Source organism: Suricata suricatta, chromosome 5 (assembly GCF_006229205.1).
Source record: "Suricata suricatta isolate VVHF042 chromosome 5, meerkat_22Aug2017_6uvM2_HiC, whole genome shotgun sequence".
NCBI classification, from domain to species: domain Eukaryota; kingdom Metazoa; phylum Chordata; class Mammalia; order Carnivora; family Herpestidae; genus Suricata; species Suricata suricatta.
In genome coordinates this window covers 13071532-13098849 of record NC_043704.1, presented here as the reverse complement: position 1 = coordinate 13098849, position 27318 = coordinate 13071532, and the positions used below count along the sequence as shown (strand labels likewise).

General features: G+C 42.0%; 2 protein-coding genes across 10 annotated transcripts in view; one reads left to right on the top strand and one right to left on the bottom strand.

Moving 5' to 3' along the window:
- Positions 1–16391, bottom strand: part of GART (phosphoribosylglycinamide formyltransferase, phosphoribosylglycinamide synthetase, phosphoribosylaminoimidazole synthetase) — a 31904-nt gene extending 15513 nt beyond the window's left edge. The window contains exons 1-10 of one of the 3 annotated variants that reach the window (XM_029939030.1): positions 16375–16391; positions 11722–11907; positions 8631–8726; positions 7994–8168; positions 6656–6767; positions 5728–5796; positions 3562–3687; positions 1281–1368; positions 962–1047; positions 359–527 (exon numbers count right to left, since the gene is read on the bottom strand). In XM_029939030.1, coding sequence (XP_029794890.1) covers positions 359–527; positions 962–1047; positions 1281–1368; positions 3562–3687; positions 5728–5796; positions 6656–6767; positions 7994–8168; positions 8631–8726; positions 11722–11866 — 1066 coding nt within the window. In that variant the 5' untranslated portion in view covers positions 11867–11907; positions 16375–16391. Of the gene's footprint in view, positions 1–358; positions 528–961; positions 1048–1280; positions 1369–3561; positions 3688–5727; positions 5797–6655; positions 6768–7993; positions 8169–8630; positions 8727–11721; positions 11908–14151; positions 14168–14919; positions 15008–16374 lie in introns of those variants that run through there. The other 2 variants (XM_029939028.1, XM_029939031.1) reach the window with 2 other exon arrangements.
- The window catches only part of SON (SON DNA binding protein), a 33505-nt gene continuing 22144 nt past the window's right edge, over positions 15958–27318 (top strand). For 6 of the 7 annotated variants that reach the window (XM_029939021.1, XM_029939022.1, XM_029939023.1 and 3 more), the window contains exons 1-3: positions 15958–16099; positions 19131–19297; positions 21656–27313. In XM_029939021.1, coding sequence (XP_029794881.1) covers positions 16023–16099; positions 19131–19297; positions 21656–27313 — 5902 coding nt within the window. In that variant the 5' untranslated portion in view covers positions 15958–16022. The remainder of the gene's footprint in view (positions 16100–19130; positions 19298–21655; positions 27314–27318) is intronic. The other variant, XM_029939025.1, reaches the window with a different exon arrangement.

Sequence of the window (27318 nt, the reverse complement as noted above, 5' to 3'; positions counted from 1 at the left end):
TAATCTCACTGATGTAGTTTCTACCAATGTTCCTCTGATTCTCATAAATTCCCTTTATCTTCCTGGCTCTTGGAGGATGGAAGGGAAAAGCACACTGAGAGATAGTCTAGAAACTTGGCTAGGCCTACTCAGGTCTTCCCTGTGTAGGAAGAGAAATGGATGCAATTCTTTAAATACAGTAATTCTGGATATTTGAAACCCATCTCCAACATGGTTAAAAATCCCTTCAGGGTTTCTGATGGCCTTATACCCATAGAAGGAGCAAAGCAGGGCAGAGCACGGGTGGAAGGCCTTCTGGAACATGGAACACAGGTTACTTGCTGCACTCTAATCCCGCCTCTGGTTCCCGGGCATTTACCTGTTATCTCCAGGCCCTTGCTGTAATCTCCCGGGTAGCCTTTGCTTGCCATCACGACAGTTATGGCAGTGCGGTTTTCGAGCCAGACAGGCAGAGATGTGCTGAGCAGGCCATCAAAGGTAGACTGAATCACTTCATAAAGATCACTTTTAAGAAGTGGGAGGATCACCTGGAAAAACATAAATCAACATGGCAACTGAGAGAAACTTTAGTTCTTTCTAGACATTTTATTCCCCGAGATACTAGCAGAATCCACACATATTTCTTAAAGGTAATTACTTCCAGCCTGATAAGATCCTGAGATTAAGAAACACACATCAGGGTGCCTGGGTGGCTCAGTCGGTTAAGCATCTGACTTCGGCTCAGGTCATGATCTCACAGTTTGTGGGTTCGAGCCCCGCATTGGGCTCTGTGCTGACAGCTCAGAGCCTGGAGCCTGTCTTCGGATTCTGTGTGTCCCTCTCTCTCTGCCCCTCCCCCACTCATGCTGTCTTTCTCTCAAAAATAAAATAAAGCATTAAAAAAAATAAAAAAGAAAAGAAAAGAAAAGAAACACACATCAACGAAGTACCACTTCATATACCGTCTTTAATTATTACTCACTTGGCACTCTGGATCACCGAAACGGCAATTAAACTCCAGAACTTTTGGGCCGTCCTTGGTCAGCATTATACCAGCATAGAGGACACCTTCAATGACAAAAGGGGGAAAAAAAAAAGAAAAAGAAAGAAAACTATAACAAAAACATTGAATTGTGACTGAAAATGAAAATGTTCCTAATAGTCAAAGTTTTGCACTGACCATGGCAAAATTTACAACAGTGCTCTATTAAAATGTGGTGAAAAAAGAGAAACCAGGGAAGGTTCGTCAAAGTGTAAAGTTGCTCTATGAATAATGTCCACAGTGACATTGGTGTGCTCACCTGTGTACGGTGTACCCTCCTGCTGCATGCCATCCACTGTCCTCTGAAGAATGGTATTTTTTATTTTCAGCAGCAACTCCTTTGAAACCTGGGGATCATATGGGAACATTTAAATATACCCGGGGATTACAAACAAGCATCTTGAAAGCAATAGTGTATGGGACAAGGCAAACTATCACTCTTACCTGCCTCAGGTAAGCTGGCCACTTCATTTATTCTTTAATAGTTATTTATCTGGGGGCGAATGTAAGCGGGGGAGGGGCAGAAACAGGAGCACAGAGGATCCAAAGTGGGCTCTGCGCTGACAGGATGACAGCAGGGAGCCCTTTGTGGGGCTTGAACCTATGAACTGCAAGTCAGATGCTCAATCGACTGAACCACCCAGATGGCCCTAGGCTGAACACTTTAAATTCATAAACTGTTAAAATCTTCACATTGACTCTGTAAGTATTTAGCCTTACTTTCATAAAACAGGAAAGAAAACCTCTGAGACGTAAAAGTTATTATAAGCAGACGCTAGATTATAGATTTACTGATTGGGGTCAGCTGCTGTTTTATGACTAAGTATTGAATCACATTTACTACCAAATCTATAGAATTCTAAACAGGCACACACTCAAAACTCACTAAAAAGTTTCCTAAACCATAATAATAATAAAAATGAAAAAAAAAGTTCCCCTCCTACCTTGAGGCTCTTTTGTATCCTTCTAGTATATTCTATGCCTATTTCATAAGCCTATAATGTGAAAGTTTATAAATTTAATTATAAAAACTAGATCTAAACATAGCTCCTTTTTAAAAAAGATTTTATTTTTTGAAGATTTTAACTAATTTCTATACCCATTGTGAGGCTTGAACTCAAAACCCTGAGACCAAGAGCTGCATGTTTATCAACTTTGCCAGCCAGGCACCCCTAAAGATAGCTCTTATACTTAAATACTTTTTATTGAATAGTAGTTTTAATACGTATAACAAAATTGGGATGTTGGGTGGCTCAGTTGGCTGAATGACCAACTCTTGACTTTGGCTCAGGTCATGATCCTGGAGTTGTAGGTTTGAGCCCTACCTACATCAGGCTCCCTGCTGAGCATGGAGTCTGCTTAAGATTCTCTGTCCTTCTGCCTCTCTCCCCAACTCACGCTCTCTCAAACAAACAAAAAGGGGCGCCTGGGTGGCTCAGTCGGTTGAGCGTCCAACTTTGGCTCAGGTCATGATCCTGCAGTTGATGAGTTCAAGCCCTGCTTTGGGCTCTGTGCTGACAGCTCAGAGCCTGGAGCCTGCTTTGGATTCTGTTTCTCCCTTTCTCTCTGCTCTGCCCCTGCTCTGTCTCTCTGTCTCAAAAATAAATATACACATAAAAAAAAATTAAAACATACAAAAACCTTATAGCTTCAATTGTTTTATTTTTAATCTTTTAATCAATAAAAATGTGAACAAGGCACTATAGATATATTATCAGCACAAACAACTATGACTAATCATCAGTGAAAAGAATGGGTGAGTTTCTGAAGTGCTAATTCTACTTAAAAGACACCCAATGCAGATTTCTTACAAAAACTGTCCAAAAATTATTTGGAAATGTACTCTATGTACCCATTATGAAGTACAGAGACCACAAAAACAAATATCCAACATGGTTCTCAGTTCATCTCTCTCTCACACACAGACATGTATACACTTAATGAGCACTTATGTGCAAGGCCTTGGATTTACAAAGATGAATAAAACTAACTCTAGACTATAATTGGCTCTTATGGGCTAAAAATAGGGTGTGCAGAGCAGGGGGTAGAAGGATCTCATTCCATAGTTCTTCAAACATTTTAGAAAAAGGTCCACTCATTCATCTATCTTTTTATACAGTTTACTATCAAGTTAGCTAATGTACAGTATATACAAGGTGCTCTTGGCGTCAGGACTAGATCCCTGGGATTCATCACTTACATACGACACCAAGTGCTCATCCCAACAAGTGCCCTGCTCAGTGCTCATCACCCATTTCCCCCACCCTCCACCTACCCACATCAACCCGCCATCTGTTTCCTCTATTTAAGTTTCTTATGGTTTGCTTCCTCTTTGTTCGTAATTATGTATTTCCCCTTCCCTTCCCTCATGATCTTTGTTTTTGAGTGAAACTACAAGAGATACTTGTCATTTAATAGGAAATCCAAATTGCTGATTAGTGGCATCATGTATAGAAAACAGACAGAAAAACAAGGTCCGAGGGCTCTTTGAGAAGACCAAACCGTGACTGCTGAACTCGAGCTGGACTTCTGGGAAGTACCTGAGGTGCTGGACAATAGGCTCCCATCCCCCCTGTGTTGGGGCCGTGATCTCCCTCCAGCAATCGCTTATGGTCCTGTGCTGGGGGCATGGGGGCCACAGTGCTGCCATCAGTGAAGCACAGACACTGCGGAGAAGACAAAATAGTCCACTTAGCTTAAATGGCAAAAAATAAAAAAACAAAAAATAACTTAATAAGAACTAGATGTACCATAACTCTATTCAGGGGGAATTTTTTTTTTAAGTGAGTTGAAACAAATAATCCTAAGCTATTCACATTAAGAATCAAAAGATTTTGTATACTCAGTTTTTGAAGGCTCTAATTTTTGAGCTAGTTAGGGGAAAAAATGTCAAGCTTTTTTTTCCTTACATGATATTTTTTCAATTTACATCGAGGTTGGTTAGCATATAGTGCAACAATAATTTCAGGAGTAGATTCCTTAATGCCCCTTACCCATTTAGCCCATCCCCCCTCCCACAACCCCCAGTTCTCCATATTTAAGAGTCTCTTATGTTTTGTCCCTCTCCCCGTTTTTATATTATTTTTGCTTCCTTTCCCTTATGTTCATCTCTTCTGAGTCTTAAAGCCCTCATATGAGTGAAGTCATATATTTGTCTTTCTCTAATTTCACTTAGCACAATATCCTCCAGTTCCATCCACGTAGTTGCAAATGGCAAGACTTCATTCTTTTCGATTGCCCAGTAATACTCCACTGTGTATTACCACATCTTCTATACGCATTCATCTGTCTATGGACATCTGGGCTCTTGCCTTATTTTGGCTATTGTTGATAGTGCTGCTATAAACACTGGGGTGCATGTGCCCCTTTGAAACAGCACACTTGTATCCTTTGGATAAATACCTAGTAGTGCAATTGCTGGGTCACAGGGCAGTTCTACTTCCACACGGTTTTCCAGAGTGGCTGCACCAGTTTGCATTCCCACCAACAGTGCAAAAGAGATCCTCTTTCTCCATATCCTCACCAACATCTGCTGTTGCCTGAGTTAATGTTATCCATTCTGACAGGTATGCGGTGGTATCTCATTGTGGTTTTGATTTGTATTTCCCTGACGATGAGTGATGTTGAGCATCTTTTCATGTGTCGATTGGCCATCTGTATGTCTTCTTTGGAGAAGTATCTATTCATGTCTTTTGCCCATTTCTTTACTGGATTATTTGTTTTTTGGGTATTGATTTTGATAAGTTCTTTATAGATTTTGGTACTAATCCTTTATCTGGTCTATCGTTTGCAAATATCTTCTTCCATTCCGTTGGTTGCCTTTTAGTTTTGCTAATTGTTTCCTTCACTGTGCAACTTTTTATTTTGATGAGGTCCCAATAGTTCATTTTTGTTTTTGTTTCCCTTGCATCCGGACACATGTTGAGTAAGACGCTGCTGCGGCCAAGGCCAGAGGTTTTTGTCTGCTTTCTCCTGGAGGATTTTGATGGCTCCCTGTCTTACATTTAGGTCTTTCATCCATTTTGAGTTTATTTTTGTGTATAGTATAGGTTCATTGTTCTGCATGTTGCTGTCCATTTTCCCAGTACCACTTGCTGAAGAGACTGTCTTTATTCCACTGGGTATTCTTTCCTGCTTTGTCTAAGACTAGTTGGCCAATTGTTTACGGGTCTGAGTTCTCTATTCTGTTCCATTGATCTAAGTGTCTGTTTTTGTGCCAGTACCATCCTGTCTTGATGATTATAGGTTTGTAACACATCTTGAAGTCCAGTATTGTAATGCCTCCAGCTTTGGTTTTCTTTTTCAAGATTGCTTTGGCTATTTGGGGTTTTTTCTGGTTCCATACAAATTTTAGGATTGTTTGTTCTAGTTCTGTGAAGAATGCTGGTGTTGTGTGGATCAGTATTGCATTGAGTATGTAGACTGAAGTCAAGGGACTTTCAAAATAAAATATTTCAACTTTCCCCCCTTAAATAATAGGTGATAAAAACCCAAGTCTTCTGCTGATATACTGGGTGTGATTAAAAGAGGACAAATTCTTTTTTCAATTGCATCCAAAATACTAAACATATAAAAACTCGTTTTAAAGAGCTGGGTTTATGCTTTCAGATGAGGCAACCAGAATAAATTACATCTCTTTGGGGCTCATAGATAAGGTAATACAGCTTGTCATCCTCTGTGAGAGCCCAAAAGGGGAATATACTTACAGACACCTCCTCTCCTTCAAGAAGTTCTTCCACGACAATTGTTTCTCCAGCTGCTCCATAAGCTTTCTCCTTGCAGATGGAAAAAAAGAAAGAAAGCTTTTAATATTTACTTAATGGGCTGTTGTCACTTTTCACGATGTCTATTATGAACCCATTCTAGTGTTGTAATTTTCCCTTCCTTTTCTGAAAGCATCAAAGGAACATATGACTGTTTCCTTTTTTGTTTATTTATTTATTTATTTACTTACATAATCTCTAAACTTGACATGTGCCTTGAACTCATGACCCTGAGATCAAGAGTCTCAAGCTCTTCCGGCTGAGCCGGCCAGGCACCCCACATGAATGTTTTCTATTTCTGTCAAGTGGCAATGATACAAAGCTAGCACTAGTACAGGTGAAATGAACACACCATTAGCAATTTTCTGGGGATCTGGCTTTCCAGTTTCAAGTAATTAACAGAGAAGCAGAGGTTTTCATCATTACCATTTAACTCTTAAGTGTGACTATAATAGAATATGCTTGCTAGAGAATTCTGTGAAAATATATTTCGATGAGGGAGATCAATAACCAAGATGGATCGTAAAAGAAAAGCAAGGATATTAATTCAGTGCTTCACTTCTCCTAGACCTGGGACATACACATACTTGTGTTCCTGGATGGCTGAGAATTTGAACGTTCTGTAGTCTGAGGACCTTTCCATAGCAGATGACAAAGCATGCTACAACCAACTTCCAAAGAATAACATCATGGTTCAGCCATCAGTGTAGATTTGTAAAAACCATTTTTACAGAGATGGGTTATAATACAAGTATTGTAACAAATATCTGACTGATGTGTTTGCTCAAGATGTTTCCCTTATCTGGAGGAACATTTCATAAACTTAGAGGAGTATTCATCACAGTGTGACTTTTCCAGAGGAACAACCTACCTGCATGATCTCCTGTACCGCTCTGCAGGCCTCCTCTGTGCTCTTCGCAACAATCACCCCTTTCCCGGCTGCAAGACCACTGGCCTTCACGACCAAAGCAGGAAAGTCTGCACTGTGAAGACAGAGTCATCTTCAATATTCAATAAATCCTTACAACTCAAAGGTCTAAAATGTTCTAGGATGTTGTAATGATATGCTACAATAACAACTGAAAAGCAGGAAGAAAAAAAACTGCTTATGCCAGTATCATTTTGATATACTTCCTGCCAAAAAAGTGTCCCCTATGTATTCCTTTATAGTTGTGATAATATAGTCCATACAATTTTGTTTTCACTTATTATGAGATCATCCAGGCAAGGTCTTTGGAAGCTGAAGCAGTTATATAGCGCACATATAAAATGATCCTTAGGAATACAGTAGTGAATTATACTGTCATTTCAGTAGAAGATGCAACTGTGTAAGACTTGTGATATACAAGTCACTTCTACAAGTACACAGAAGAAACTGTTCTTGGTAGTTTCTTCTGCTGGATGTGACTGGAGAACTAGGAGACTTACCCAAAGTAAGTAACAAAATTGTTACCCATGTCATCTGGTTACAAGGAAACAATAATATTCAGTTTCTAAAAACCCTATAGGATGAAAAATAAGGAATGAAAATGACCTAACTAAAAGGAAAACCTACCAGATAAAAGGGAGAAATGTCAACAAAAAAGGGCAAAGGCATGTGTCTACCATCATTCGTTAATTGCTTAATTTTTTTTTAAGTTTACTTATTTTGAGAGAAACACAGAGAGAGTGTGTGTGCAACTGGGGTAGGGGCAGAGACAGAGGGGGACAGAGGACCTGAAGCCAGCTCTGTGCTGACAGCAGAGACTGATCATTGGCTCAAACTCACCAAGTGGGAGATCACATCCCAAGCTGCAGTCAGACACTTAAGCAACTGAGCCATGCAGGAGCCCCTAATTGTTTAATATTTTTAACATAACAGAGAACAAGAATATTTAGACTTCTTAGATCTCAGTGCTGGTGGCAGAAGGCTGAGTATTCTTCTTTCTAGTTAATTATTTATGAAAAAACCAATTATCCTTGATGTTGTAAGCTGCCACTGTGTGTGTCAGTTTGGCCGTGAAAGGAAAGCATGACTACTGAATCAAATGTTATCTTTTCCCTTAGAAACTCTTCAGTTATATTAAAAAAAATTCTTCTTTCTGCAAGGCCACAGATTGTACAACTATCCATGCCCAGAGTCCCAACCTACACAGTACAAGTTTCCCCCCCACGATTATCCTGCTATAGACCTGTGATATAAAAGTGGCCTCTGTTATCTTCTAGCTACCTCTTAATGAAGCTGCAGGCCTCTTCAGGTCTGGTGAAAGCTCTCCACCGTGCGGTGGGGATTCCGTGTCGGTCCATAAACTCCTTGGCAAATCTCTTGCTGGACTCTAACTGAGCTGCTTCTGCTGTGGGACCAAAGCATCGCACTCCGGCAGAAGTCAGGTTCCCAACAATTCCTGTTGATGGAAAGAAACAGCCTTAAGTGAACCAAGATCTCTGTAGGGCCTTTTGACTCTGAAGAATCACGATTAGACTAAATCTATAGGGACATAAAGCAGATGAGTAGTGGTAGAGAATAACTAGGTTATTCATGTTGTCTACAGGATATAAACAAAAACATTACTACCCTGTGATGCAAATCCAGCAAAAATGATTTGCTGGAGTCAAATGTATGATTATTAAATGGACACCAGAACAGAGCAGGATGTGAACATATAAAACGTTTCCCACAGTTGCAGATTTGACCTTTCGTTTTTCACATTACTGATACATCAGGGAAAAAAGTGTAGAATCCATACATTTTAAGAGGATGAAAGCTCTTTTCCCAATGTGATATGAGATTAAAACCCATTTTAGATGATCTCTAAGCTCCCGGTGGCATTGCAAATATTCTATCAATAAACAGAAACAAACTTTACCAGCAGCCAGAGGTGCCTCTGGTCCAACAACCACAAATTCAATTTTCTCATCTTTGCAGAACTGAGCAAGGGCAGTGTGATCATTGATCGAGATGGCTGTGAACAGAAAAACAAAAACACCTCACCTGATAAGAACATTAACAGTCATGCCGAAAAATAAGTACTATATTTTGAGATACCTATTTAAACTATTGGTTTTCTTTTATGGGTACAGATGATAGTTTCACCATGAGATATTCAGAGCCTACTGCATTAGGCTAAACAACATAGCTCAGTCCTCCGTCACTACAGCCAGTTAGATGAAAATACCAGTAAGCTTCCCAAAGAGCTATTAAAAGTCCTTTCCTGACTATGGAATTCATGTCACATTGATTGTAAACAAAAAATGTACCACAGAATATATTCAGAAATTGTCTTTTTTGGCCATTTGCTCAAGATTTACTGAGAATCACTATATGCGAGATTCTGTGCTAGTCACTCGGTTAAGATATTAACAGAGTCCCTACACTTAAGATGCTTATATGGGAATTTGGGGTAATAAATATGCAAGCAAAAGAAAAACAAAACAAAACAAAACAAAACTCCCCCCACCCCCCACCCAAGTATGAACAAAATTTGACAGTAGGTGAACTGGGAAGCCGTTCCTGGTAAAGCCAGGAAGGGTCTTTGGACAGAGGTGTATAAGCTAAGGACTGAATGATAATTTTAAGACCTAAGTCCCTTATTCAGCCCACAAACCAGGTAAATTTTCTCACTGGAGTTCTAAATAATCAGCAGCAGGATCAACAATATATAAAGCATGGGTTGGTTCCATAGTCACCCTACTGTTTCACTGTATCTGGACCACCATTCTTTCTTGCTTTCTTTAGATTTATTTTTTTAACGTTTATTTGAAGAGAGCAAGGGCACGTGCAAATGGGGAAAGGCAGAGAGAGAGAGACAGAGAGAGAGAGAGAGACAGAGACTCCCAAGCAGGCTCTGCATCAGTGCGGGAGCCTTACGGGGCACTTGGTCTCATGAACTGTGAGATCATGACCTGAGCTGAAATCAAGAGTTGGCTGTTTAACTGACTGATCCACCCAGGTGCCCCTGGACCATCATTCTTAAGTTGGCTAAAGCCTTAAACTACTCCGCGATATTTGCGATGTGTAGGGGATAAGTGCAGAAAGAGTAGTGTTCTCAGTCTTTGAGCTGCCTGAGTTGGATAAGGATGGAGTACCATGTACTCTGGGTTAGTACCTGCAACACAAGTGGGCTGAGCAGAGGCGACTACTTCTGCACAGCATAGAGTGGCAAGAGAAAACACCCCTCCTGCTGCTACAAGGTTTCCTGAGATTTTCACAGGCCAGTCTACAGGACATCAACCGTATCTAGACAGACATGCCAGTTCTTCAGTAAATACATTAGGGTACCTCACCCCCAGAACTAAGATCCCAGGGAAGCAGATACTTCATATATCTTTTTTTTTGGTTCTATGCACACAATTTTCTTCTCCCAGTTTGGGGCTTGGGCCCATGTTCTCTCTATAAATATTATGTGTCATACAGGGTACTAGGCTCGATGCATGCAATGCAAAAACAAAACAGATGAGTTGCTTGCCCTCATGTAGCTTCCAATCTAGAGCTTCCGTTCTAGCAGGGAAAGGATGATAGGAGATAGACAATGGAGAAGTGAATATGTACAATGGCTCATGACTGAAAACACATGAAAGGGGTGGGCACGCTTTACCTAGAAGCTTCAGGAGAGATATCTTTGAGAGAACATATAGACCCAGACCTGAATGATGGGGAGTCAGTCACGCTAAGGGTGGGAACAAATACCAAGTTCAAGGCAGCTTTGTTTGGGTAACTGGCAGAACTGCATGGACAGAGAGCACAAACAGAGGATATAAAAGATCAGGCTGGAAAGTCATGCAGGAGCCACACTGCAAAGGACTTTGGAAGTAATGTTAAGGAGTTGGAGTTTTATTCTAAGGAAGCCACTGAGGAATTTAAGGCAGTGTAAGAACTAAACATTTTCTCCCCCACATTTACCAGTGAAAAGATAAAGGCTGAGGTCTATTATGGGCTCAGAATTGCCAAAACTTACATTTAAAAGCACTGCTCTCAACTTTTCATTTCCAAAAATACACATCAAAATACCTTTAACCTTAGGCACCTGTGACTTTTTCAATGGATGTATTTTGCAAGGTTTAAAGTAATTTAAGATAAAGAAATGCTACCCTCTGAACAAGATACTTGAGCCATCCAGATACCCTTGAACAAGATACTTTAAATTTACAACACACAAGTATTCAAATTACTGTACATCTTAAGGTTAAGAAAAGCATTCAAATCTGATTAACTATTGACCCTATAAAGAACAGACATAGTTGACATTTATCATTCACAATTCTTAACTATTACTACTTTTATTTTTTTTTGTATTTTAACACCTTTTCTTAAAAGTTTTTTCATTTTTGAGACACAGAGCGCAAGGGGGGAGGGGCAGAGAAACAGAGAGATACAGAATCTGAGGTAGGCTCCAGGCTCTGAGCTGTCAGCAGAGTCTGATAGGGGGTTTGAACCCATGAACTATGAGATCATGACCTGAGCCAAAGTCAGACACTTAACTGACTGAGCCACTCAGGCACCCCTATTTATTTATTTTAAAAAAGAGAGCACACATGCATGGGAGAGGGGTAAAGGGAGAGAAAGCGAGAGAGAATCTTAAGCAGACTCCATGCTCAGGGCGGAGCCTGACACAAGGCTCGATTTCATAACTGTGAGATCCTGACCTGAGCAGAAATCAAGTCAGACACTTAACTGATTAAGCCACCCAGGCAACCCTTACTCCCCACTTTTAAAAGACAATTAATTACTGGGGCACCTGGGTGGCTCAGTCGGTTAAGTCTCCGACTTCGGCTCAGGTCAGATCTCACGTTCGTGGGTTCAAGCCCCGCGTCAGGCTCTGTGCTGACAGCTGGCTCAGAGCCTGGAGCCTGCTTCCGGTTCTGTGTCTCCTTCTCTCTCTGCCCCTCCCCCTCCCATGCTCTGTCTTTCTCTGTATCAAAAATAAATAAAACATTAAAAAAAAAAAAAAAGACAATTACCAGTATTTGAAATCTTTTCCAAGCAGGCAGTGCCTGCATTTCCTGGGGCAACCAACACATGTTTGACATGATTAGACTGTGCAAGTTTCCAGGCCAGTGTATGTTCTCTTCCTCCACTGCCGATTACAAGTATGCGGGCTGCCATTTTTCCGTGTGCAAAGCAGGAATTCCAAAGGAAAATTAAAGCTGAGAAAGAAAACCACAGCTGGTATTTTAGAATGCATGTACTTTAGGAACCGTAATTACTAAACATGATTTAAGTAGTTATTTGTAATCATACAAATAACATTTTACTCCCAAGATTTGTGAAAAATTATGGATAATTTGAGATGATGTTACTCATGAGGATTAGGGAGGTATGTATTTATGGAATCTCCACACCCAACCTGGGGCCTGAACTCACGACCCGGAGATCAAGAGTCACATGCTGTAATGAGTGAGCCAGTCAGGTGCCTCACGGTAGGTATTTTAAAAATGAGGCAGACTGGCCTACTAGGTTAAGGAATTAAATGGTGACTTACTTCTAATCTGACTTAAAAATCTCCTATGAATAATCACCTTTCTTTAGGTTTCACTTTCCTCTTTTCGAAAACATTTTTAAGTTTATTTTTTGAGAGACAGATGTGTGAGCAGGGAAGGGCACAGACAGACGAACTGAGAATTCCAAGCAGCATCCACACTGCCAGTGCAGAGCTTGACACAGAGCTTGAACCCACAAATTGTGAGATCCTGACCTAAGCCCAAGAGTCAGACACTTAACTGACTGAGCCACCTCGGTGCCCTACTTTTCCTCTTTTAAAAAATTTGTAATCACCAAGCCTCAGTTAAACATGCATTCTAACATTTCAAATTTAAATGCTTTTAAATCTTGAGATACTATAGGTAAGACTTTAAAGTTATCATAAGTTGGAAAAATATTTACAACTGGGGCTTGTATAGGCCCAGAGAGTAACTATTTTCATCTTTGAGCGTCAGAAGATCTCTATGGTAATAGCTCAACTCTGCTGCTGTGGCATGAAAGCAGCCATAGCCAGTACAGAAATGGATGAATATGGTTATGTTCAACAAAACCTTACAAAAATAGGCAGTGAGCTGTAGGTAATAGTTTGCCTATGTTCTGCTCTAAGCAATAGGAGGCTACCACAGACTTAAAAAGAACAATCTTGGAGGCACTTAGGTGGCTCAGTCTGTTAAGCATCGGACTTCAGCTCAGGTCATGATCTTCTGAGTCTGAGCACTGGGCTCTGTGTTGACAGCTCAGAGCCTGAAGCCTGCTTTGCATTGTGTCTCCCCCTCTCTGTTCCTCCCCTGCTCATACTCTGTCTCTCTCCCTCAACAAAAAACAAACAAAAAAGAACAATCATGAGTGAGCATGTTTCAATAAAACTTTATTTATGGACACTGTAATTTGAATATCTTAGTTTTGAAATGTCATAAAAACATCATTTTTCCTTTAAATTTTTTCCAACCATTTACCAATGTAAAAATTATTCTTATTTGGTGAGCTGTATAAAAACTGGTGGCAGGAAGGATTTGGGACAAGGGCCAGATTGCTGACTTAGTATAATATGTTAGAAGGTTGATAGAGAAGGCAAACTCAAACTTGAACATGTCTCACCTTAGCTGTGGTTTGATTCTTAGCAGGATGGATATAACACCTATCTCAAATCAGCAGTGTGATCTTGGCTAAGCTTACTACCTGTAATTTGATTTCTTTACATCTTAAAAGATGGAAGGAGAACTTGCTTTAAGAAGCTACTTAAGGGTTAAGTGAAATGACTTTTTTTTTGAAGTGACATATATAAACAGTTAATATAATTTCTGACACTCAGCAATAGCAAATGCTAACTTTTTATGTTATATTTTATTACCTTTACATAAATCGATACATTAGAGATAGAAAGAAGTACTAACAGGGAAATAAAAGCCAAATGAATGAATACTTGTCACACTAGTTTATTATAATTTCCAGAAGGCGTTTCATAGGTAGAAGGCAAACTGAAAATAGGAGAAAAGAAAACTGAAATCAGCAACTTCTAGAGTGATGCTAGGATTACATATTTACAGAAAAATCTAAGCTGGTAATACAAAAAACTTACAACTTTTGAACACTTTACTTTGTGCCAGATGCTATTGTAAATGCTTTTCATGAACTGCTTCACAATCTTAAGAATTCTATGAGGTAGCTACTACAGCCACCCCACTTTACAGATAAGAAACTGAGGTCCAGTTGGGTTAAACAACTTGCTGTATGTCACATATCTAAGAGGAAGTGAAGCCGTGATTCCAAAGTATGCAATTTTGCTTCAGATATTCTTTTTTTTTTAATGTTTTTTAATTTATTTTTGACAGACAGAGAAAGACAGTGCAAGCAGGGGAGGGTCAGAGAGAGAGGGAGACACGAATCTGAAGCAGGCTCCAGGCTCTGACCTGTCAGCAGTGCCCGATGCGGGGCTCGAACCCACGAACTGTGAGATCATGACCTGAGCCGAAGCCGGATGCTCAACCAACTGAGCCACCCAGGCGCCCCATCAGATATTCTTAACAATTGAGATGATCACTTAAAATCTGAGGAAGAAAAAAACTGCTAAACTATGTCTCAGAGAGACAAAAGCTATTTTAACAAAAAACAAGACTTGCCAAGGGCATCAAAATATCTGAAATAAACACATTTTTCTGAATTCTAGAGAAACAAATACATTTAGTTTGAATAAGGGGCACTAAAGGAAAATTGTCCTGGTTACCACAGTGGATCATAGAACCTGCATTAGGACTCAGCCTGAAGGAATCCACACCATGAATGGTTAGGAAGCCTGGGCTACAAGGTGCTTTGGTTTGGTCTGAGGCTGCCCCTTACTAGCTGGGATACCTTGAGGAACTTTACTTGTATGGGCCTCGGTCATCTAAACGTGTAACTTCACACCAGAAGAAGAGAGCCAGGTAAAGACATTACAAAATACGCATTTTAGGCTTATGACCTAAAACAAGGCATAAAAATACAAAACCCTGACACCTTAAAAGGCAGAGAATGTGAAAAATCCAACGTAAACCTCGGTTATAAAAAATAAAAAGCACATGGTCCACCCACACCCACGGCATTTAAAATTAAGATGAGACTTCCTACAGCCAAATCAGTTCCTAAAGTTTCATCCAATTCCTGATATTAGATCCCCAAATCAAAGCATAAAGGTACTTTACTTGGAACCGGAGAGGACTCCCGCAACGACCCAAGGCAGGCACACGCTTACAGGCTCACCCGCGCGCTCCGAACCCGGGAGCCCGCCGTGCGCCGGAAGTCCGCCCCGCGGAATCCGGCGCGTGCCTCCAGCCCCCCCACCCCCGCCCCGCCCGCGCGCCACGCCACCCCATTGGTCCGCGCGGCCGGTGGTGGCCATAGCGAGGTAATCAAGTGTGGTTCCCTTTGGCTCTAGTGCTAGACCACACTTACTCCACAGCGAAGCCAACAAGACCTTGTACGCTTATAATGGGTCCCTGTAGTATCGGGGGCCACTTAACATCTCTATTCCTCCCTAAGAGCTTTCACAACTCTGTGGGGGTGGGGGGAGCCAAAAGCTAAACCCACGATTAGCTAATTGTGTGCTGCTAACGAGTCAGAGCTGACTAGCTACTGCCAGGAGTCTCCTGACACGCTCGACTCCTGACGAGACTAAAATGCACCAGACTTTGAACGCAGGTCGCCCCAAATCTCTGGCCTACTGCTTTAAAAGAAAAAAAAAAGCTTGATTATGGGACGCCATGAGAGAAAGACGGGGGTAAAAACATGTCCTTCGCATTCGCACCACAGTGGGGGCGGGCGCCGATTAATGGTGTTCCGGATGCATCTCCCTGCCAAAACACTACTTGGCGCCACCCAGGAACAGCGGAGGCTTATCAAACCACGTAGCCCTACTTGATCCCTTTCCTCATGCTATTTAATCTCGAGTATTTAGTAAGCCTCTTAAGCCTCCCCAAACACTGTTGGAAACTGACAACGTAAGCCGACACAGTCGTCTCAAAAGAGACCTCTCTCCTGTAATGGCGCCTGCGTCAGTCACTAACATGGCGGACACAGTCGTGCGCGGCGCAAACGTCAGCACCTCTACCCAAGCCGCTCAGAAACAGCGGAGGAGAAGTAGGCCGTGCTCACTGATTGGTCCAGGGGCGGAGCGTGCCGGTCGGGACGCTCCCACAGAAGCCAATCAGGATAGCGAGAGACGGAATTGGCCGCTGCGCCTCCTCCCGAGGCATGCTGGGAGCCTGGAGGACTAGCGAGGAGGAGTTGAGAGAACGGAGCGGACGCCATGGCGACCAACATCGAGCAGATTTTTAGGTCTTTCGTGGTCAGTAAATTCCGGGAAATTCAACAGGAGCTTTCCAGGTAAACGCTTCCCAGTCTCTTCTGCTCCCAAGGGACCGGTAGGGCCCCGTGTAGCTCTCCGTGGCACCCTTCTTCAGAGACGCCGTCGTTCCTCGCCTCAGGCCCCGCTACAGCCCCGCCTGGGCCTGGGATCCATTTTCCGGGCCCTCCCCCCCCCCCATCCGCTCCCTCCCTTCCCAGCGAGGAACTTTGTGTTTTCCGAGGCAACCCCAGACTCCCTCTTCTAGAACCGGGTTATGATGCTCATTCTTCTTTCTCGTTTGGCCAGCTCTTACCCTTTAGCTCCTCGTAGGCCTGGTTGTCCACCAGGGACGGGCCTAGTTCCTTCCTCGGCTCCTCCTCCGCCGCCGCGTTTCCCCTCCCCCTCTCCGCCTCCGCGGATTTCGCCGGCCGGTGCCTCTGACCGGAAAGGGTCTCCAACGGCCGTTTCTTGAGTAATCTTAAATCCGCTTTATTATCTCAAGCTTCAGACCATTCGGGGGGTCGGGATCCTTTCATTAGAGAATTTGGGTCCTAGGGTCCTGTGGCTTCCACCAGGCAGCGTTCTAATGCATTAGAAACTGAAGCGAAAGCACCTCAAATTAATGTTGATATTTTGACAAAATACTCGAGAGGAGGATGGGAGAGGAATTTTGACTTAACTTCTTAATTTGGCGAGTGGAATGGGTTTGTGTTTACGTCTAATTTAATTTTTTTTGTTGTTGTTGCTACTTCTGCCCCAGTTGACATATATGACCAACCCGCTACTTTTGCCGTTGCGCTTAGAGTTTACGTTAGTTTACCCTTGGTTTCAAAATTTGAATGGGAAGAGATTTAGAAAGAAATAGTTTACTGAGAAAGGAAAATGATGTTGGTCATGATGTTACGTGGGTGTTTTTTAGTATTTCTGCTTCATGTAACGTAAATTTTTATTCCAAGTTCAAATGTTTTTGCCAGTTACATTTCGAAAGTTTAGGGTAAGAGGACGAATTTGAAAATGCATTTTTGTAAATTAAGTGCTGAAATTCATATAGGGTTGCTGGAGCAACGGTATATAGTATCGCTCAGATCGTTTTTGGCAGGGTATATTGTTTAAGTAGGAAATATATACGCTCACTTACTTAATTGCTGTTTAAAATTTCCTTAGGCGTTAGGGATTTTAGATAATGAGAAAAGACCAAAGTAATATAATTTTCTGAAAATTTTAATTTTTATCGGACAATTGTCTTTACTTACTGTAATGTATTTATACCTTTTAAAAATCCGTTTTTGTGTTTGAAAGAAGTGTTTTATTGTAAAAACTTTAGAAAAAACAAAGTTGGAAAAATGCATAATGTTTTTTATGTTCTTTAATTTTTTTCTGTGTGTTTAGATGCACACACACATTTTGTGAAGTGTGGTCATCTTGTGTTGTTTTTTCACCTGATGGTGAACAAATTTGTGTTCTGTTCCATTCTCCATTGTCTTTTGGGACTCTTTTTTTATGGCTCCATGGAATTATTTTGTAGGAATGTATCATTGGGTATTTAGATGGTTTCAAATTTTCATCCCATTTCAGTAAGTGAGATGAATTATCTGATGGCTTTAAGGTGACTATCATTTTTTTTAGTTGTATTTTTCTGATTTTTAAATCCATGGCTTAATAGTAAAGTGATTGATTCCGTATAAGTGCTTAGGAAAAAAATAAAAAAGCTCCAGAAAGTCTTAAAAGAATATTAGGTAAAGAAACTTATTGTTAGGAATATTCAGTTTTTTGTCACATAAGTAAAAAATTAATAGTCTGAAAGCAAAAGCTTGATTATTGTTTCAGTGAATTATATTTGCTGTATTTTCTTTTGTAATGTTACAATAATCAATTTGGGTAAGGGACTGACATTAAAGTAAGTTATTTATTGTATATAGATGGTTGTTAAGAAAGTAGGAGTTCTGGTTTTGAATACCAGCTTTGCCTCCTACTATGTGAACTTTAGGTTGGTTTCTTCTCTGTGTGTCATTTTCCTCGTTTGTAAAATCAGAATGACAGTGCTAATCTAGAGTTTTGTTAGGATTAAATGAGTTAAGGAATATAGACCCATGACTCTAATAGTCAATAAGAGTTTATTATTATTATGTGACTTGTTAAAAAGCCAAGTGTTCTAAGTAACATTTGTTAGTTAACTACTGAGTTTTTTTTGACCATCCAGACATTTATCAGGTGGTGGAGCTTAACTGTTTGATCTGTTATTTTAGTAGACTTTAATTAAATCGTGTTGAGATTATTTTTCAGAACAATTCTGTTAACTTACACAAAAATAGTAAAAATGACTAGCTGAATGACATGCCTCTCATGTCCAGATTCTTAAGGCCCTATGAATTGAAAACACATTAAACCATCTATATTAATTTACTGTTAGTGAAATAAAATGTCACTTGTTTTCTTTCCGTGAATTTTTTTGAACATCAGAAAATACTAGGATTCTTGACAGTGGGCAAAAACTATATGAATGTATTTTTCTTTTTAAACTTTATGGCATTTCAGTATTTTAATCAGTCTAAACCTGATTTGAGGCTACAATTTGTCCTTTTACTTAATGTGTCGGTGGAAACTTCCTTGACATTGTTGATGCTGATTGTGATTTATGTATAGGTGTGGTTTTATTGTGGCTCTAGCTTCTATCATAATGTTAGGTGGCATATTTTTCATTGGATATGTGATGGTGATTAATAGTTTGTTTCCTCTAAGATAAAAATGCAAGTAACCTGAATCTAAATTGGTTTAGGCTTCTGGGAATATTTTATTATTTATTTTATAAGGCGCTTAGAAACCTGTTTTAAAGACTTTTTAAAGTTTAAAATTTTCACGGTTCCAAAAACTCAGTTCTTGTGTAAAAATGAAAATGTTCCAACTTTTAGTAGATAATATGAAGGAAGTACTGTTGGTGGGGAATATCCTCTGAATGACATACAAAAATGGTTATTTTTGTAAAATACAAAAGGTATTCTAATCAGGTTACAAATATTAATTTATATAGTGTAAAAGTATTAATAAATTTTGATAACTTTTCTTGTCAAGTGGAAGGAATGAAGGCCAGCTCAATGGTGAAACAAATACACCTAATGAAGGAAACCAGGCAGGTGATGCAGCTGCCTCTGCCAGGAGCCTACCAAATGAAGAAATAGTTCAGAAGATAGAGGAAGTACTTTCTGGGGTCTTAGATACAGAACTACGATGTAAGCCAGGTAAGCTGGAGATAATCAGCTGTCTTAAAAACTAAGGCTTTTAGTTAGTTAACAGTATTATTCCTTTATTGCAGGGCATTAAAAATTTTTTTTATACTAAAAGGTCAATAAGTTTTAGTTTATTTACTGAAGACATTGTTTAAATTTTTCTCTGAAAATATGGTTGTACTGAAATGTGAGCATTGATACTTGTTTGATTTGCTGGTGGAATATAACTTTATTCTCTTCTGCCTGGTGCCTCACTGCCAGGATTTTGAATGTGGGTTTTCATTGAACAGTAGTGTAGATGTCAGTTTTGGAAGGTGTAGGGGCCTGGACCAAATCTGTAATGATTTTTCAACCCATGGAGGTTTTAGTTTAAAGCCTAAGGTTAGAGATCGCCTTGTTTTTGCATCTAGTTCTCTTGAAAGTGCAATGCATGGAAAGGAGCCATTGCTTTGATATTTAGTGTTTTGGAAACTAAATAATTGATGCATAGAAATGAAAGACTTATGATCCAGCACAAAAATAATCATCTTCACTTAGTTTTGGAAATGAGGGGTGGTATGGTTTTATTTCTTGTTTTTTAATTGTTTTTGATGTAGGACACGGTAAAAAACAGCATAGACTTCAGCTATACTTAGGTTTGTGGCCATAACAACTTTTTCTTTAAAAAAAAATTTTTTTTTTACATTTACTTATTTTTGAGAGACAGTGTGAACAGGGGAGGGGGAGAGGGAGAGACACAGAACCCGAAGCAGGCTCCAGGCTCTGAGCTAGTGGTCAGCACAGAGCCCGATGCGGTACTCGAACCCATGAACCAAGAGATCATGACCTGAGCCGAAGTCAGATGCTCAACTGACTGAGCCACCCAGGCGCCCCACAACTTTTTGAAGTACAACTTAGCTAACTAGCTTTAGGTGCATAATAAGTAGTAGAAAGAAATTAGTTTTGTTTTAGAATAGGTCTTGTCATGTGTTGATTCATTTTTCCCTGTTATCTTTTATTACTATTTTTTGAGAGAGAGCGTGCCCGCGTGTGAGCACGAGTTGGGGAGGAGCAGAGAGAGGGGGAGACACACAGAATCCAAAGCAGGATCCAGGCTCTGAGCTGTCAGCACAGAGCCAGATGTGGGGCTCATACTCATAAGCTGTGAGATTATGACCTGAGTCGAAGTTGGATGCTTAACCAACTGAACCACTGATGCGCCCCTAAGTTTATTTAGTTTTGAGAGACAGCATGAACAGTAAGTAGAATGTCAGAACAATGGGGAGAGAGAATCCTAACTAGGCTCCGTGCTGCCAGTGCAAAGCCCAACTCAGGGCTTGATTCCATGAATCGTATGAGACCATAATTTGATCCAAAATCCGAGTTGGACATGTAACCAGCAGAGTCACCGAAACCTCCCTTCCCCAAATTATTAGTGGCCTAGATTTCTGATTAGCTTTTCCAGGATTGCTAAAATTTATCTAACAGGATATTGGCATTAGAGTAAATTTACCTGGTTGTAAAGTAGAAAAGAAGTTGTGTTCTATTTCAGAAAAATACAATGATTTTAAGTTAAACATAATGGGGTGGAAGAGTTTCTTTTCTAAGTGACTTTTTTAAGTAAAAACGTTAAGATTATTTTGGTAATTTTTAGAGGAGTGTTGGGGGGAAGGTGTTTATTAGAATGTAACATGAGTGTGATGAAATAAAGTTCGAGTTCATGTTGATGCTTTACATTAGTTGTTCAGCCCTTCATAAACTACATAAAAACAATCATTAGCATTTGCTGAGGGCTTACTATGTGCCAGTTCAATGTACTTTGTATATTTTAACTCATACTTTGTCCTCTAACTTTCGGAGACAGTGTCAGTAATTTGGCCAAGTCCATTCATCTAGTGAGTGGTGATTGATTCAAGATCCAAAAACAGATAATCTGTTCCAGAGCCAGTGCCATGTTGCTTCCTGTATGAATAGGGGTTATAAAATAGTCATAAAAATTATTTAATGGATGTACATTTTATAGCAATTTGAATTTTAACACCTGATAATATGAAATACTCCTTGACAAATATAGTTTTAAAGTATTTCGCTATATTTCAAGAGCTAGAGAAAATAGTTTTAAGTTTAGTAAAACACCTTATAAGTCTCAGGTTTTTGTGATTAATTGATAATTTACTTTTTAAATTGATAATTTCAGACTTTAGTTGTAGAAAGAATTTTTGGAAAACTTTTAATCTTTAGGTAATTGGTTTAAAGAAAATAGTTTAGTAACTTAAACAACAAATGTTATATAATGGTATCTTCATATGGAACAAATCTTGTTTATATGACTTATGTAAGTTTACTTTGGGGAATGTTTGACAAATTACAGTCAATTTCCCTTACTTTCAGACCTGAAGGAGGCCTCCAGAAAAAGTAGATGTGTGTCAGTACAAACAGATCCTACTGATGAAATCCCCACCAAAAAGTCAAAGAAGCATAAAAAGCACAAAAATAAAAAGAAGAAAAAGAAGAAAGAAAAGGAAAAAAAGTATAAGAGACAGCCAGAAGAATCTGAATCCAAGGCAAAATCACATCATGATGGGAACATAGATTTAGAATCTCATTCCTTTTTGAAGTTTGATTCTGAACCTTCGGCGATGGCACTGGAGCATCCTGTAAGAGCGTTTGGCCTTTCTGAGACCAGTGAATCTTCTGCAGTTGTGTTAGAACCTCCTGTGGTATCAATGGAGGTATCAGAGCCTCATACCTTAGAAACTCTGAAGCCAGCTACAAAAACTGCAGAACTGTCAGTTGCATCAACATCCATAATTGCAGTGCAGTCAGAGCAGTCTGTGGCAGTCACGCTGGAACCACCCATGACAAAGATTCTGGATTCCTTTGCAACGGCACCAGTGCCTACTACGACAGTAGTGCTCAAGTCATCTGAGCCAGTTGTAACGATGTCCATGGACTATCAGATGAAGCCTGTGCTAAAATCTTTGGATACCACACCTCCAGAGCAATCAAAGATGTTAGAACCTCTAGTAACAAAAGGGCTAGAGCCATCAGAAACCCTCGTGGTATCATCTGAGATATCTGCTGAGGTGCACCCTGAGCCAAGCACATCAACAGTGGATTTTCCAGAGTCGTCTGCAACTGAAGTGCTCAGATTGCCAGAGCAGCCTGTAGAAGTACCATCGGAGATCGCAGATTCATCCATGACAAGACCACAGGAGTTGCTGGAGTTGCCCAAGACCACAGCGTTGGAGTTGCCGGAGTCGTCGGTGGCCTCAGTGATGGAGTTGCCGGGGCCACCTGCGACCTCCAAGCTGGAGTTGCAGGGGCCCCCTGTGACTCCAGCGCTGGAGTTACCTGGGCCCTCTGCTACCCCGTTGCCAGAGTTGCCAGGCCCCCTTTCTACCCCAGTGTCTGAGTTGCTAGGGCCCCCTGCGACAGCAGTGCCTGAGTTGCCGGGGCCCTCTGTGACATCAGTGCCACAGTTGTCGCAGGAATTGCCAGGGCTTCCAGCACCATCTGTGGGGTTGGAGCCACCACAGGAGGTACCAGAGCCACCTGTGATGGCACAGGAGTTGCCAGGGCTGCCTGCGGTGACAGCAGCGGTAGAGTTGCCAGGGCAGCCTGCGGTAACAGTAGCAATGGAGTTGGCCGAACAACCTGTGACGACGTCAGAGTTGGAGCAGCCTGTGGCGATGACAACGGTGGAACATCCTGGGCAGCCTGAGGTGACGACGGCAGCAGGGTTGCTGGGGCAGCCTGAGGCGGCAATGGTGCTGGAGTTGCCAGGACAGCCAGTGGCAACGACAGCGCTGGAGTTGCCAGGGCAGCCTTCGGTGACTGGGGTGCCAGAGTTGCCAGGGCTGCCTTCGGCAACTAGGGCACTGGAGTTGTCAGGGCAGCCTGTGGCAACTGGGGCACTGGAGTTGCCTGGGCAGCTCATGGCAACTGGGGCACTGGAGTTCTCGGGGCAGTCTGGGGCAGCTGGAGCCCTGGAGCTTTTGGGGCAGCCTCTGGCAACAGGGGTGTTGGAGTTGCCTGGGCAGCCTGGGGCGCCAGAGTTGCCTGGGCAGCCTGTGGCAACTGTGGCGCTGGAGATCTCTGTTCAGTCTGTGGTGACAACAACGGAGCTGTCAACGATGACCGTGTCGCAGTCCCTGGAGGTGCCCTCGACGACAGCGCTGGAATCCTATAATACGGTAGCACAGGAGCTGCCTACTACATTAGTGGGGGAGACTTCTGTAACAGTAGGAGTGGATCCCTTGATGGCCCAGGAATCCCATATGTTAGCTTCTAACACCATGGAGACCCATATGTTAGCGTCCAACACCATGGACTCCCAAATGCTAGCATCCAACACAATGGATTCCCAGATGCTAGCATCCAACACCATGGATTCCCAGATGTTAGCCTCTAGCACCATGGACTCCCAGATGTTAGCAACTAGCTCCATGGACTCCCAGATGTTAGCAACCAGCTCCATGGACTCCCAGATGTTAGCAACCAGCTCCATGGACTCCCAGATGTTAGCAACCAGCTCCATGGACTCCCAGATGTTAGCAACCAGCTCCATGGACTCCCAGATGTTAGCAACCAGTTCCATGGACTCTCAGATGTTAGCAACCAGCTCCATGGACTCCCAGATGTTAGCTACCAGCACAATGGATTCCCAGATGTTAGCAACCAGCACCATGGACTCCCAGATGTTAGCTACTAGCTCTATGGATTCTCAGATGTTAGCATCAGGCACTATGGACTCTCAAATGTTAGCCTCCGGCACCATGGATGCTCAGATGTTAGCATCTGGTACCATGGATGCCCAGATGTTAGCATCTAGTACACAAGATTCTGCTATGCTGGGTTCAAAATCTCCTGATCCCTACAGGTTAGCTCAGGATCCTTACAGGTTATCTCAGGATCCCTATAGGTTAGGTCATGACCCTTATAGGTTAGGTCATGATGCCTACAGGTTAGGGCAGGACCCCTATAGATTAGGCCATGATCCTTACAGACTAACTCCAGATCCCTATAGGATGTCACCTAGACCCTATAGGATAGCACCCAGGTCCTATAGAATAGCCCCGAGGCCATACAGGTTAGCACCAAGACCCCTGATGCTAGCATCTAGACGTTCTATGATGATGTCCTATGCTGCAGAACGTTCCATGATGTCATCTTACGAACGCTCTATGATGTCCTATGAGCGGTCTATGATGTCCCCTATGGCTGAGCGCTCTATGATGTCAGCCTATGAGCGCTCTATGATGTCAGCCTATGAGCGCTCTATGATGTCCCCTATGGCTGAGCGCTCTATGATGTCAGCTTATGAACGCTCTATGATGTCAGCTTACGAGCGCTCCATGATGTCCCCAATGGCTGACCGATCTATGATGTCCATGGGTGCCGACCGGTCTATGATGTCGTCCTACTCTGCTGCTGACCGGTCTATGATGTCATCGTACTCTGCAGCTGACCGATCTATGATGTCATCTTATACTGCTGATCGTTCAATGATGTCTATGGCAGCTGATTCTTACACCGATTCTTATACTGATACATATACGGAGGCATATATGGTGCCACCTTTGCCTCCTGAAGAGCCTCCAACAATGCCACCATTGCCACCTGAGGAACCACCAATGACCCCACCATTGCCTCCTGAGGAACCACCGGAGGGTCCAGCATTACCTACTGAGCAGTCAGCATTAACAGCTGAAAATAATTGGCCTACAGAGGTACCAGCATTGCCTCCTGAAGAGTCTGTATCGCTTTCTGAACCTTCTGTGAGTCAAAGTGAGATTTCAGAGCCTTCGACATTGCCTGCTAATTATTCAGTATCAGCATCAGATCCTTCAGTGTTAGCATCAGAGGCTGCTGTGACGGTTCCAGAGCCACCATTAGAGCCAGAGTCTTCTGTTACATCAACACCTATAGAGTCTGCTATCGTCGCAGAAGAGCATCAAATTGTTCCAGAGAGACCGGTGGCTTACGTGGTGTCTGAAACTCCCATGTCAGCTGAACCAACTGTATTAACATCAGAATCTTCAGTTATGTCTGAGATGGTAGAATCCTTTGATTCCATGAAACCTTCAGGACATGTTGCCTCAGAGGTATCTCAGTCCCTCCTGGAGCCAGCCTCAACTAATCCAGAGCCATCACAAAGCACTCTAGAGCTGCCAGCCATGGCTGTCTCAGAGACTCCAACTGGGACTGTTCCGGAGCCCCTAGCTGAGACTGTCTTGGAGACCCCAGCCATGGCTATCCCGGACCCAACAGCTGTGATGGTCTCTGACCCAACAGCTATGGTTGTTTCAGACCCTCCCACAGCCGAGGCTGTTCCAGAGACTGTGGCCTTGGCAGAGTCAGAGCATGTTACCATTTCTGTGCCGGTTGTTTCTGCCCTGGAGCCTACTCTGCCTGTCCTAGAACCAGCAGTGTCCGTCCCTCAGCCTAATGCAGTTGTTTTAGAACCATCTGTTTCAGTCCAAGAATCCACTGTGATAATTTCAGAGCCTGCTATCACTGTCTCAGAGCAGACCCAAATAATACCGACTGAGACAGTTTCAGAGTCTACACCAATGATATTGGAGTCTGATGTTATAAAAGTGAATTTACTATCTGGTGATCAAAATCTTGCTCCAGAGATTGGCATGCAGGAGATTCCCATGCATTCAGATGAAGAACCACATGTTGAAGGACACCTGAAGAATGACCCCTATGAAAGTGAGCATGGTACAAATATAGACCTTAATGTAAATAATCATTTAGTTGCTAAAGGGATGGAACATGACACAGTGTCTGCTGCCACCACTGGTGCTGTTGGTGAAATTGGTGAAGGGAATATTTTATCCATCAGTGAGACTAAACAGTGCACAGTATTGGATACCTGTTCTAGTGTTAGTGAAGCTGATGGAGGAACTCTATCTTCTGCTGGTCCATTTGCTCTTGAACCTGATGCAGTGGGAACTAGTAAGGGTATTGAATTTGCTACAGGATCTGCTCTCACTTCAGTTAGTAAATATGATGTTGAAGTGTCTTTAGCCACTCAAGATACTGAACACGACATGATAATTTCCACTAGTCCCAGTGGTGGTAGTGAAGCTGACATAGAGGGACCTTTGCCTGCTAAAGACATTCATCTCGACTTACCGTCTAATAACTTTATTAGTAAGGATGCAGAAGGACCATTACCTGTAAAAGAGTGTGACCAGACATCAGCAGTTGCTCTCAGTCCTAAAGAAAGTAGTGGAGAAGATAAAGAAGTACCTCTCTCTACTAAAGAGATATTGTCTGATTCAGGATTTTCTGCCAATATTGATGAAATTAATGAAGCAGATTTAGTGAGACCATTACTTCCTAAGGACATGGAACGTCTTACAAGTCTTAGAGCTGGTATTGAAGGACCTTTACTAGCAAGTGAGGTTGAACGTGACAAATCTGCTGCCAGTCCAGTTGTAATCAGTATACCAGAAAGAGCTTCAGAGTCCTCTTCAGAGGAAAAAGATGATTATGAGATTTTTGTAAAAGTTAAGGACACACATGAGAAAAGCAAGAAAAACAAAAACCGGGACAAAGGTGAGAAAGAAAAGAAAAGAGACTCTTCATTAAGATCTCGAAGTAAGCGTTCCAAGTCTTCTGAACATAAATCACGCAAGCGTACCAGTGAATCTCGTTCTAGGGCAAGGAAGAGATCATCTAAGTCTAAATCTCATCGCTCTCAAACACGCTCAAGGTCACGTTCAAGACGCAGGAGAAGGAGCAGCAGGTCAAGATCAAAGTCCAGAGGAAGGCGATCTGTATCAAAAGAGAAGCGTAAAAGATCTCCAAAGCACAGGTCAAAGTCCAGGGAAAGAAAAAGAAAAAGATCAAGTTCTAGGGATAACCGGAAAACAGTTAGAGCTCGAAGTCGCACCCCAAGTCGTCGGAGTCGGAGTCACACTCCGAGTCGTCGAAGAAGATCCAGATCTGTGGGGAGGAGGAGCTTTAGTATTTCCCCCAGCCGCCGCAGCCGCACCCCCAGCCGCCGCAGCCGCACCCCCAGCCGCCGCAGCCGCACC